Source organism: Crassostrea angulata, chromosome 4, assembly GCF_025612915.1.
Source record: "Crassostrea angulata isolate pt1a10 chromosome 4, ASM2561291v2, whole genome shotgun sequence".
NCBI classification, from domain to species: Eukaryota; Metazoa; Mollusca; class Bivalvia; order Ostreida; family Ostreidae; genus Magallana; species Magallana angulata.
Genome location: NC_069114.1, coordinates 27,582,195 through 27,594,935, shown reverse-complemented (window position 1 = coordinate 27,594,935; position 12,741 = coordinate 27,582,195). Strand labels below are relative to the sequence as shown.

Sequence of the window (12,741 nt, the reverse complement as noted above, 5' to 3'; positions counted from 1 at the left end):
TGATGGGCTTCACCATTCAAGTGGGTTTCATATAGAAAACAAATACAATTTCAATTTTTCGTTTCATTTATTAAATTAATATTTTCTATAGTTTATACTATTAAAATGATACTAATAATGACGCATCAGATTAAAAAAACTTCATGAATCTGGAGGGGAAAAAAAAATAAAGGCACAGGTCTACTCTGTTGTTTTGGTGTTGCTCAGCACCGTGTAGAAGCCGTAGATTCGGGTGGTGTGTCCTTGACTGGTCAGCTCCTCATACTGGAACGACCCTGGGGTGTCAAACCGGGTCACTATCGACTTGGAGTCCCAGGGATACAGGGTGACGGTGCTTAGCCCCACCCTGGTCTGAGGTGAGACGCTGGTGTTAAGTCCGTACATGTGGATGGTGAGGAGGTCATTGCCGACATTGAGGAAGTGGAAGTACACATCTTCACCCATAGGGACTGTCATATTCTTCATCGAACCGTCTGAATATCCGTTGACAGCTGAAAGTATAATAAAATCAGTGTTTAATAGATAGTTTTTCCTCCAACATTCATTTTATCTAGATGTGCATGAATATTATCGGTACTACATGTAGTCTGGTTGAGACCACTAAAAGGGAGTACACGCAGAGAAGATGGCGTTTTTCACCATCATGACTTGCAATGAATGTATTCAGAACTCCAGCTTTGTAACTAATGTAAACAATGGGGAGTTGGGGAGTACTCAAGTCTTCCTTCTTTTTGAAAATGTGGTTAGAAAATGAAAAAAAAATATCAGGAAGAATGTGCCAAAATTATTTTTCAAGGATTTTTTAAAAATCACTTAAAAAATTGTGGAAAACTGATGTAGCTACACTTGCCTCTAATGGCGTTGGCTTCCGCAAATCTCGGATCATCGGTGTCGACAATCCCAGTGTATGTCTTCAGATTATCCTCCAGGTACCAGCTCTGAGTCTCGTCCACACTGCCTACAATGAACACCTTTTGCTGAAGGTTGGACCCCACCACATCATTGGGCACCGTGGGGGAACAGATGATCAGGGGCCCAAACAGTCCGGACGGAATGTCTCGTTGGCTGGTCCTTGAGTAATAGGGCTGAGAATAGGAAATATCAGATTCACATAGAGACAGAGAGAGATACCTTCCTTCCAAACTCAAGAGGCATTCGAAAAAATGATTCACTTATGTTATAATATTGTAGAAGTTTTAAAAACTGTTTCCCATGGAATTTGAAGGTTACATGAATGAATCTGAGCAACTGCTCCATATATTGTTTTATACCTTCATTATACATGATGGGTCTGCGCTCCCTGGCCCAATGGCTTCATTTATCTCCCAAGTAATCTGCAGAGAGCCATCAGGAGCGATGTTTGTTTGGTCACTGAGTCCATCCACGTGTAGAGAATGTTGTCGCTTTTCTTTATTCTTTATGTCTGAAAATGTGATAGAGAGAAACCTGTTTATTTTACTGGCTATATATAGTCTCTCTCTCTCTCTCTCTCTCTCTCTCTCTCTCTCTCTCTCCCTCTCTCTCTTTCGTGGACAATTAGAGGTTTACTGGGTGGGGTTTTAAAATTTTCTTTACTAGTACCTAATTTGATCTTGTCTCCCACTTTAGCATATAGCTGTGGTCCATGTAGCATCTTGTCAGCAGCATTTGGTGGAGTCTTCGGGAAATAAAAGAAGTTACTATAATATTCTTGAAACATCGCCTTCTGGAAGGCTGGTCCCATTTGAAATCCGGGCAATTTGCTGAAATACACGCAAATAAGCAGATATTGTTATGTCAAAGAGAAAGACATTATTATTATTCCACTGACTGTCTACAGAAATATGTCGGGCTGTTAAATTAATAATTAAAAAGGCATTTTAGTCCGATGCAAAAGAAAGGTTGATACAAGGAATATAGATACAGTTGAATTGCGATATTTCGAACACTAATATCCCAAATATATTGGATAAGTCGAAGTGATTTGTTAACCAAACCACTCGTTTGTAAGTATTTTACCCTCGATATCTCGGATACTCGGATATCTCGAAGTTTTTAAACAGTCCTATCTAGTTTGAGATAATAAAGTTTGACTGAATATCTTTGGTGAATTACCTTGCCCAATCTGTGACTTTGGAATAGCTCCATTTGTCGGCTCCGATTGCAATAAAACTAGAGTATTCCTTGCTACTGTATACAAAATCTATGGTCTCCCCACAATCGTCAACGGAGAAAATGAAAGAAACATTTTCATTCCGGAAACTTCTCACAGACCAGTTACCTGTTTGAAAAGAGTGTTACATCGTCATATATTGCCATGGATTATTTTACAGAAAAAAGCTACTGAAAAATCTTTTGAACATTTTAATCTTCATCTTAAAGCCCGTAGTTTATGTGTGGAGTGAATTCTAATACATGGAATAATTATATACGCGGATATAGAACTTTTTCCCCCGGGGGGGGGGGGGGGTGTCCGACGTTAATTTAAGTTTGCCATGGGGTGTCTTAGGCATATATATGGTAATTTTATATTGTAATTTAAAGAAATTTGAATTTTGCAAATGGAGGGGTATCTGCCCCGCCCCCTTCTAAATCCGCGCATGATATGCGACATGTTGCGCTAAATAACACCACATACGTTATTACAAAAATTCATTGTGTTGTAAGGTAAAATGCCTTTTAAATGATGACCTCTTTGTACCTGTTTTCACAAAAGTCACTTTGTAAGATGACATGGAATTCTCTTCTGCTGCCAACACATTGAGCACGTGACCTTTCTGTCTGATGACGCCGCCTCCAACGACGAAGCTCTGGGGTTCTCTTGTACCATACGTCATCAGGTGAAAGGTCAGGCGCTCTTTCAGACACACGGGGCCGGGGATCAGGGATTCCGAGGGGACGCCATTTATGCTTTCGATGTCGGTAGAAGTTTTAGTGTGTATGACGAATAGCTCCTTCTCCGTTGATACCTTAATTATAAAGACCACGATATGCAAGAGTTTAATATTCTACGAAAAAGACTTTCCAAAGCCATTTGATGTTTTCACCTATTTAATTAAGACATTAAAAATCATTTTAAAATATCTATGCAAATTCGTTAATTTACTTAGTTCAGATATTAACTTAATAACTTATTTACTTACATGCATGTACTCACTTAATTCATTTAGAATTCATTTGCCAATACAATAAAGAAATAGCTACTCAGAATATTATTACTAAACTATTTGGGAAAACCCATCAAAGCAGATTTTCAAAGGGCCAAACAGGAAAGAATCGTCGCCATGGCCAATGCCAGAGGTGTAATGGCGGACCAAACAGTCGTCGTCAAACAGGGAGACGGACACCTCTTCCGGTACACTCCAGAAGTAGGTCTTGATCCTGTTTGGTGGTACGGCGCCTTTACCTTGGGAAAATTGAGTTTGGTTGAACTACAGCATGGAACAAAAAATGATGAGGAAAAATCGTCAGTGACTAAGTCATTTCAATTTTTAAGAGATGATTTTCACTCAAGCAGACTAAATAACTTTAATCAAGGAAATTACTATCCATGCATAATAAAAGCAATCCATTTTAGAATGACAATGGTTTTAATTATTCTGCATGTTCTGACTTTGTTGTTTTTTTTTAAGGACGAAATACAAATTACGAAAATTCCAATCTCAAGTACCATATGTGAAAAAATCTCTATTTAAGTGAGATAATTGCAATTCGGTATAGCATCGATTATTGATCTTTCCTATACATAGGAAACTTTTACTACACGGAAGAGTTCCAACACCGGAACCAACCTGCGACGTCATCATACAGAACCCCCTCAAACATCTTGCCGACCCGGAGTCCGTGGGGATACAGCGTCAGGTTCCGGTCCGCCCGGTTATAGAACACCACCTTGACCATGTCTTTGGTTTCTGCGTAGATCAGAGGGCCCAGTCTCCCGTTGATTTGGAGGTTGCTTGGTTTCTTTGTTTTGAACGTTGGACCTGTGTACTCTTGAAATACGATTGGTCCTGGCGTGCTTCTACAAAAGGGGGGTTTAACCAAATGAAAGATTAACATATGTGTGTTGTTCCATTATGATTAAGAGGTACAGGTATGAATAATACAAGTGCTGTATAAATAAGTAGAAAAAGTAAGATAAAAGAGAAGAGCATTAGAATTCAATCACAACTTCCATTTTCAAAAGGGTTCAAACACATGGAACTATCCTATTATATACACATGTATCCCTATTAGTCTTACTTGTGTAGATTATGTATAGTGGGATAAAATATGTATTAAATCGTTCATTACCCGCCCTGTTCTCTCTCTGCTGCTATGTAGTAGTACCGGATGTTGCCCGAGAGTTGCTGGGCCGGACGTGTAGAGTTGCATGGTGACACAATTACACGCCCATGAACTGTAACAATAGAAAAGTGAGTGGTATCAACATTCACATCATTATTTTTTTTTACATAGTTTATATTGAACTTTATTGTTTGATTATGCTTACGATTATCCGATGTGTGTTGAGTGGTCAGTTGCCATGTTCCTTCCTCTAATGTCTTAAAGTTTGCCTGGACCGCCGCACCAGGATAGAGACTCAAAGAATCGAATCTGTAGGTGATAAAACATTGGTCATCAGCGGGAAAGAAGTTAGCTGCAGAACGGTAGCTCCACTGAAAATTCGGTTATACGGTCCGTCAACCCTAATGTCAAATGCATGGAGCTACAGTTTTGCAGCTAGAAAGAAGAGACAATATATGTACAGTACTCAGTACATGCTTCCAATATTTACCGTTGACTTTTGACTTCAAATTGGTGTCCATATAGAACCACTGTATGTATGTCGTTTTGACCTCCAAGTGACGTCATATGCAGACGAACATTTCTGTCCAAACAGACTTCAATATCTGGCAGATTTCCACCTGTGTAGCCATTAATGGTTGAAAATGTCGTCTGGCGAAGACTTGCACTAAGATTGGCGGAACTGTACCAACTCTCCTCCTCGTAAAATGTTCCGAAGTGGAGGAAAATAGTACTCTTGACCTTTTCATCTAAATGTAGTAAAAATAAACGTTTTAACTCTATGCTTTCGTATTCATGTGTACAGAGACAGTTTTGCTGTCATTGTCGGAAACCCACTGTCAGTTTCGCTTACTCAAACGTGAGCGTTGGCCAACTCCCTGAATTTTTCTTGACCTTGAAAATAACCTGTGTCCTATTCTGATTGGTTCCTTAAATTCACACTCTTGAGAAGTTACCTTACCAATATTGCGTTACAGTTTACGAATGTGAGCCTATATTCATTCAGAGCTATTTTCATGCCATAAAAACTAGAAATTTATTTTCACATTCGTTAGTTGATAGCAATAAACATTCATGAAAACGAGAAAAGTTCTAGAAATTAGGTGGCCAACAGTTATTAAAAATTGAGTATTTTTAAAAAAAACAAGGACTTTTTTTTAACGTTTTTCATGCGATACATATAATTAATTAACAAACATTTCATCTTGTCAGTATCTTTTTCAACATCACAGTGCACTGCATTAAGTCCTGCCAATTTTTATTTACCCATTGTTGAGCGTTTTTGCTTTGGTGAAGGGGAGTACTTTACTTCGGTAAAAAAAAATCGATAGCTTTTTTTTCATTACAAACAAATTACGATTCGTTGTACAAAATTCTTTAAATACGTGATTTTTAAGGTACATGTATTTATTTGGGATAATTATAGTATTAAGATAAAAGTTGGTAAAAATCGGCATTAAATAAGCATTACAATTTTTTTTTAAATCACGTCTTAGAGAAAAGGGAGGGGGGCTCCGACCACCGAAATCCCCCCACCTTGGAGCCAATGATATGGGGTATTACTGAACTTACCCGAGACATATTTCGTCTTTCAGTAATTGGAGATCAGTAGCTCAACGGGAATTCGTGTTGACGGCCAGCGGTGCTACAGTTCCGAACAAAAAAACCTGTTTGTTTATTGCCGCATTTGCGCACAAACAGTTGAACATGATTTTGGACTTATTAAACTAATTTAAGAATCTATTCTGTAAATATTCTGTAAATATTCTCAAGGGATCTTAATACAACAGTTCTCGTGATGGTAAATTTTGTAAAACACGGAAATATTAAATTGTAACAATAAAGCGAGAACAAAGTGTTCAAAAGTAATCTATTTATGGGTAAAAACCTTGAATGTACAAAAAACAAAAAGGAACATATTTTATTTGATTTAATTTATTAAAAATATATTGAAATTCAATAACATCAAATTATCGACAATAAATTAAATTTAGTTAATCTCATATTTTTTGTTTGACTTAGAAAGTTAAACAAGCTGGCGTCACGTAGAACCCGTCCTCTCTCCGTTCGTGCGTCATCTTACACAGGTAGATATTGTCTAGCACCTGCTGGCCAAAGTCCACATCCGTTTTGTGGGAGTAGAGCCAAGGCGGGATATATTTCTGTCCCGTGGAATTGCCCACCGGCCGAGTCACTTTAATAATTGTCATGTGTGGGACAAATTCGTGATTGTCTCTTATCTCAATGCCCTCGTTCTTGAAACACAGTTTTATGTGGTCCACAAATTCATACAATTCCTTAGCACCTTCGATTTTAGCGTACAGAGCCCGGTTGAAAAAATGACTGATTCCTTTCAAAATTATAGGAATATTCTTTGGTGCCATGGAAGCCAGTTCCGGTTTTAAGCGATTCAGAACTGAAACGCAATGTTCCACTTGTTCAGGTGTGTCTAAACCTATCGTGCACAGAGTCATGTGAAGGCAATGAAGAGGCATGCAGCAACTCTCAAAACGAGGCTCGTGTTCCAATATGGTATCCTGAATACCCTCTGTTGTTTGAGCTACGTCCGGGTCCGTTATTCGGACAGCCAAGAAATAGTTTGGTCTTTCTTTGTTTCTCCAATATTTATCATAGCCATCATCACACAATTCCTTATCAAAGCCAGCTGCTTGGTCATCATCATCATCGTCCTCATCATCATTGTACATCTGCGAATTCGATGCGCCGCCATCAATAGTTACCGATATTCCATCATCGCTATCATCATCGGAATCTTCATAATTTCCATTGTCTTGTTTAGTACTGCCAGGATTATTTTTCTCGTAATTAGCGATTACGTCATAAATTGTAGTCTTACTCCCAGTCGAGCCAAATACGTTATCAATTCTTCGGGGCTTATCCCAAACTTTGATATCCTTATACTTAAAATACTCGATTCTATGTTTAGGTACAGCCAACACGCTATAATCAACACTAGCAATGTCTTCCCAGCTGAAAGAAGTGAAGTATTTTTCCTGGATTCCAAGGAACCTATCTATATAGCCCACCAAAAACTCGTCTTGAGGCAGCTCAGCGTCCCATTGGATGCGCTTGATGACGTCATCAGCTGTCTTCATGGAAGCTTTCTTTTCATCCTTCACTTCCTCTTCCTCTTGTTTCTCTTTCCGTTTCTTCCGCTTCTCTTTGTTCTTGCGGCCATTATTTTCGTGGTTCCCGCCCGATCCTGATTTGGGTTTGCTGCTAGAGTTTATGTTGTTGGCACTGAGGTACTGTTCAGCTTTGGTTAGCATTGTCTGTATCATTGGTGTTCCGTCCGCCTCAGTGTCCATGCATTTAACCATCTCCTCAATCTCCCCCTCTGTTAGGGCCGGACACCGGATTATCACGTTTGGTTTGGCGTTAGGGTATTTCCCTGTAAGACACAACAGCAGTTGTGTAAATTTTATTACACATTCAAAGGTATATTGAGTATTCTAATTTTTAGAGCATTTTAAAATACAAAGCATTATCGCAAGAGGGTACATAAATGATTTATTTAATTTGAAAAATATGAGGATGCTATCAACATAATTAAGTACCTGTCATTTGAAACTTGTAAATGATGTCCTTTCCGCTAGGTTGTAGGGTAAGAACGTGAGTGAACTCGCCTAAATCCTTTATAATCCGACAAGTTCCATCGAACTCGGCTTTTATGGCACTAACTTCAATTTCTTGGACCTTTGTATTTCCCGCCATAGTCGACAGAGAAGTTCGCCCGGAAGTACAAATAAAATTCGTGCAGAGACGAGTCTGAAGACAAGAAATAAACAATATCATTCACAATAGATTGCAAAATACTAGCATATCAATATATCATAGAATGCGTAATTTATTATTAAGAGTATGCTAAAATATTAATGATGGCGGTCCCGCCCCTTCCCACCCCTCTTTCTCAATCTGATCAATATTCAAAATAAATTCTATATAACGATATATCGTGTTGTTGTGCATTCTTACCTCTGACACCCTCAGTTATAAGTTCAAGGTATGGAGACCTCTCATCGGGTTTTGTTTATATACCACGGCTATTTTCTCTTTCAATCCGTGATGCAATACCCGTGTTGTCATCTGACGTATTTCTCTAAAAATAGCATTGCTCGTCCGACGGTGTACACAACAGAAAAACAAGTTGTCGCCCGTTTGGTTCATTCATGATCAAACTATTCACATGATTGTTTTTATCAATTTGTATACAATCACTACACACACAAGAAGGATTAATAAAAATGTTAACATTTCCTATTATAATCATTTTATTAAAAACACGACAATCTTGAATATAAGAAATATTTCGAGACAATAAAGTAAAAAAAAATATACACAAGATAAAAGAAATATTAGTAATTCCAATTCATATCTATCTATATTGTGTATCTTATGACTCCTATAACTGCATTATGATAAGATTGTATACATGTATTAAAGCAGGCAGTAGATGAACTGTTTAATGTCTGTATTTTTCTTTCTAACTAGATAAAGTACAATGTACTCATTAATTACCTATACACTGATTACAAACGACCAACACCCCATTCATTAAGGGTCCTCCATGCATTTCCCCTACAAAGGTCTCGCATACATATGGAATTCGGGCATACCAGTGCATTATAATAGAAAATTACAGAAAAAATGAATTTTTTTTTTGGGGGGGGGGTCACCTTTTTAAAATATATTGCTGTTTATAAAATCATAAATCTGCTATTCATATTCGAAGTCGGGACCTTAATATATACCCAAAGCGCTACAAAGATGGACACCAACCTCTGGTGACACAACCAGTTTCACAATGGGTTAATATTGCTATGTTGTGACGTACTGTCTTAAAAAGTAAAAGTCACGGGGTGTCGGTGACCCTTAATTCGATTCCCCCTTTAGTTTCTCTTTACATACAAAAATTCTTTTAAAAATTAAACATTAAGAATACGGGGTACAGTCAATAACCTAAAAATGCAATAAATTATATAGTTACAGAGATTCATTCATAATTATTACATCTACTAATTATCTATACCTGGCTGACAGACGATCAGCATCCCCACCAACCCAGAGTTGGTGTCCTGCAGGAAGTTGACATCAGAATAATACAGTGACGTCACACAATCCCCAGCGGATGACCCTGACCTAGGACCATTGTCGGTCACGATGTAGATGTAGGTCAAGGTGGAACCAGGGTTCACAGGACTACCCAAAGTGGCGGAACCTGGGTCATATAAAAGATGGGATGTTAATATGCATGTAGTATAGAGCAAAGGATTTTATTGTTTCGATACCAAAGTTATGTTTCATAATTTATCTGACAAAATTCTATTTTATTTGGACATAATTTTTCCTAAATAAGACCAGGTACGACATTCAAAGCTGGATTTCTTGAATCACCCCAATCCTTTCTATAATTTGCTCATTGAATTATTTTGTCATTTGATTTAAACAAAACCGTCAAATAGATATACATATCATATATGGGTGTCATTTCTGAATACAAGTAACAAGGTTGTCATTGTGCATTTTTCATTTCATTGTTATGTAATCGCAACTTGGTTGTTTTGAGTTTTTGTATGTGTAGTGATTATTGTTTAACTTTGAAAAAGCACTATTGCTTGTTGTAATTAAGGCGTGCGTCAGGCTTAATTTAACGTTTCAATAATGCATAAATATATATATTATGACCAAAAAAATATAGCAGAAAAGAAATACATGAAAACGCTTCTTGCTCAATGTACATTACTGACTATACGCCAGTTTTGAATGACAACTTTAGTTTCCAGTGAGACATGATCATCATAAAACAAAAGTTACATACTAGTATCTACCCCCACACCACACTACCCTCACTCCCCCACACCCCCCCCCCCCCTTCGGGTATCTGTACCTGTTATATTCTTTTGGGTTTTGAGACCGTCAGTGTAGAAAGAGAACGGGCGTTTAGCGTTGTTCCTGACGTGTATCTTTAAGGTTTCCCCAACAGATGCCCTCAACACAGGACCAAGAAGTCCTTGTTGTGACGTCACGGGTTTTCTGTTCGAGAATGATTGGTCTGTGTATTCTTGATAGACTGCTTTCCTAAACACGACATCACTGAAAAACAGATTCAGATGTGTTAAAGCTTATATCAAGTACTTATGTATGCAGTATACATGTATTTATTCTACCAGGCATTGCCATATCATGGAGAAATCTTGAATCACGTTTTACATTTTTTAACCACCCAACAGATTTTTCTCGTAAAGCTTCAACTAAACCAGCCTTTGGAAATTGAACTACATTCTAAGAATTAAACTCTTTCTCCTTTTTTTATTTCAGTTTTTTTTTTAAATATTGTGCCATCTTTTTAAAGGGGATTCGCCAACTTGATTGATTACTTATGAAAATGTCAAAATTTACAAAATTCTTACAGAGCCTTTTTTAATTTTTAGAAATAGGTTGGATACACTTACCTATTGTCCGTCTGTTTGTATGTCCACTCCACCTCATCTATACCTACATAGAGATCTACCTCTTTACCTTGAGAGATTGTTATGATGGCCGATAAACACAGAACACTGCTCCAAACAATATCCATATTTTATTTATTTAACAATGGACATGGACCTTTATTATGGCTCACCCCTATACTTAAAGTCGGTCTCAGGAAGCGAGTGAAGTGAGAGAAAGTTTCCTCCAAGATAAACAAAATATTTACTTATCGAGGAGGGTGCAGAGTCTGTTCAACAAAATACAATTATCTTCCTCAACATTGCTGTGAGGATATCCGCTGGTGTAAGCCCTTTAAAGAATTAACTTCCTGCGAAAACATAATTATTTGAAGAAAAATATTTTAGAATGCTTACATGCATGTAAACTCAAATGTAGACGATATGCAGATACCACTATTGGCTTTACTTACAAAGAATGTTTTTAAAAAAATCAAAAGAAATCTTGTTTTTTTTTTTTTATTAACTGCAAGCAAAACCTGACTCCATCCTTTTTGACATCATAAATAGTTATATTTGAGTTTTTCATTCTAAGGTTTCTGCTTTACTGTTGCTGAAGCTGTAGTTACACATAATTCGAAGATTTTGTTGTGTACATTTATCCTTTATTTTGAGCAATCTCTCCGTGTGGTCAAGAGCGGTAATTTTTTGCAGACGCGAGTAGACTACTTCTAAGGTTTTTCCACTCTTGATTCATTTAATGTTTAATTAATGTAATTGTTGTTTGAATTTGAAGATCAATATGTACACGATCAAACTGAACTAAAATCTAGATATGTTGCGAATATATTTTTCTTGCCGTATTCATGAGCTAACACATACCGACGACTGCTCCCCAATCATACATCACATAAATCCTCTTCTGATTTCATATATAAAAGCAAATCTTTCCTGAAATTAATCACAATCCCCTTTTTCATGTTTTTACTAACAATTCAAGGCCATTAAAACTTGCAAGCATTTACAGTACATGTTGATTCAAACTTTCAAATCTCGAAAATGCAGTTTAGCACCTTTTAAAAAATGCCTATAACTTTTTAAATAATGGTTCAAACCCACTCAAAATTAATACATCTGTAATTCATTATACAGCCTATTGAAATATGCAAAGAAAGTATTACCTTGCCAGGTAAAAAATGTTGAAATATTGTGTATGTACATTTATACTGTCTTATACAGTTTTATCAGTTTTTCATTAAATTCTGCGATTCCATCTAGATTGCGTTTCCTTATTTTCGGGATGTGGTAAATGGTGGTATTTATGTTGTTGACTGCTAGGAACTACCATCAATGGATGTAACACAACACTTGGCTGTGGTCGGCAGCAATTTTAAGGTTATCAATGCAAACCAGGACATGAAGATTCACTATAATTAGAATCCATTACAGCAACCTTATACTTACTAAAAATGTCATGTTCAAAGGATCAAAGTAAAATTTATCAGCAAGTGACCATGCATAACAACAGTAGTTACATGTATTGAGTTTGGCAAGTAGTTACAATGTGCATGTATTGAGTTTGACAAGTAGTTACATGTATTGAGTTTGGCAAGTAGTTACATGTATTGAGTTTGACAAGTAGTTACATGTATTGAGTTTGACAAGTAGTTACATGTATTGAGTTTGACAAGTACTTACATGTATTGAGTTTGGCAAGTAGTTACATGTATTGAGTTTGGAAAGAAGTTGCATGTATTGAGTTTGACAAGTAGTTACATGTATTGAGTTTGAAAAGTAGCTACATGTATTGAGTTTGACAAGTATAGTTGTATCTATTACCAATTATATTGCAGCTACATGTACAAATTTACCTCAAAAATTCTCAAATCCCCGAGTTTGACCGAGAGGAGGAATATATCAAAAACTCGGGTCAAACCTGTAGGAACGTTGCAACCCGGTAGGGGTTCTTTTTAAATTAATATTTTCTACTTTATGGAACCCATCAAATTCAACGAACAAAGTGTGC

The 12,741-nt window shown here is 37.0% G+C and overlaps 1 protein-coding gene across 1 annotated transcript; it reads right to left on the bottom strand.

The window, feature by feature from the left end:
* Positions 1-48: 48 nt before the first annotated feature.
* LOC128181254 (ceruloplasmin-like) lies at positions 49-10,996 on the bottom strand. The gene is made up of 16 exons (XM_052849588.1): positions 10,740-10,996; positions 10,175-10,380; positions 9,317-9,505; positions 7,845-7,967; positions 6,299-7,678; positions 4,757-5,015; positions 4,472-4,575; positions 4,273-4,378; positions 3,771-4,000; positions 3,204-3,385; positions 2,681-2,948; positions 2,095-2,260; positions 1,582-1,742; positions 1,272-1,423; positions 851-1,085; positions 49-491 (listed from the first exon to the last, which is right to left on the bottom strand). The coding sequence occupies exons 1-16, from the start codon at positions 10,862-10,864 to the stop codon at positions 181-183; spliced, it is 4,197 nt and encodes a 1,398-aa protein (XP_052705548.1). The 5' UTR covers positions 10,865-10,996; the 3' UTR covers positions 49-180.
* Between the last annotated feature and the right edge of the window lie 1,745 nt (positions 10,997-12,741).

Bases quoted from the DNA above. Each gene is read 5' to 3' on its own strand.
- LOC128181254 (XM_052849588.1), bottom strand. From the start codon at position 10,864: ATGGATATTGTTTGGAGCAGTGTTCTGTGTTTATCGGCCATCATAACA. The intron at 2,261-2,680 runs GTACAAAGAGGT...CTTTTCAAACAG, and splicing joins AGTGACTTTTGTGAAAACAG to GTAACTGGTCTGTGAGAAGT. The intron at 492-850 runs GCAAGTGTAGCT...TTATACTTTCAG, and splicing joins GGAAGCCAACGCCATTAGAG to CTGTCAACGGATATTCAGAC.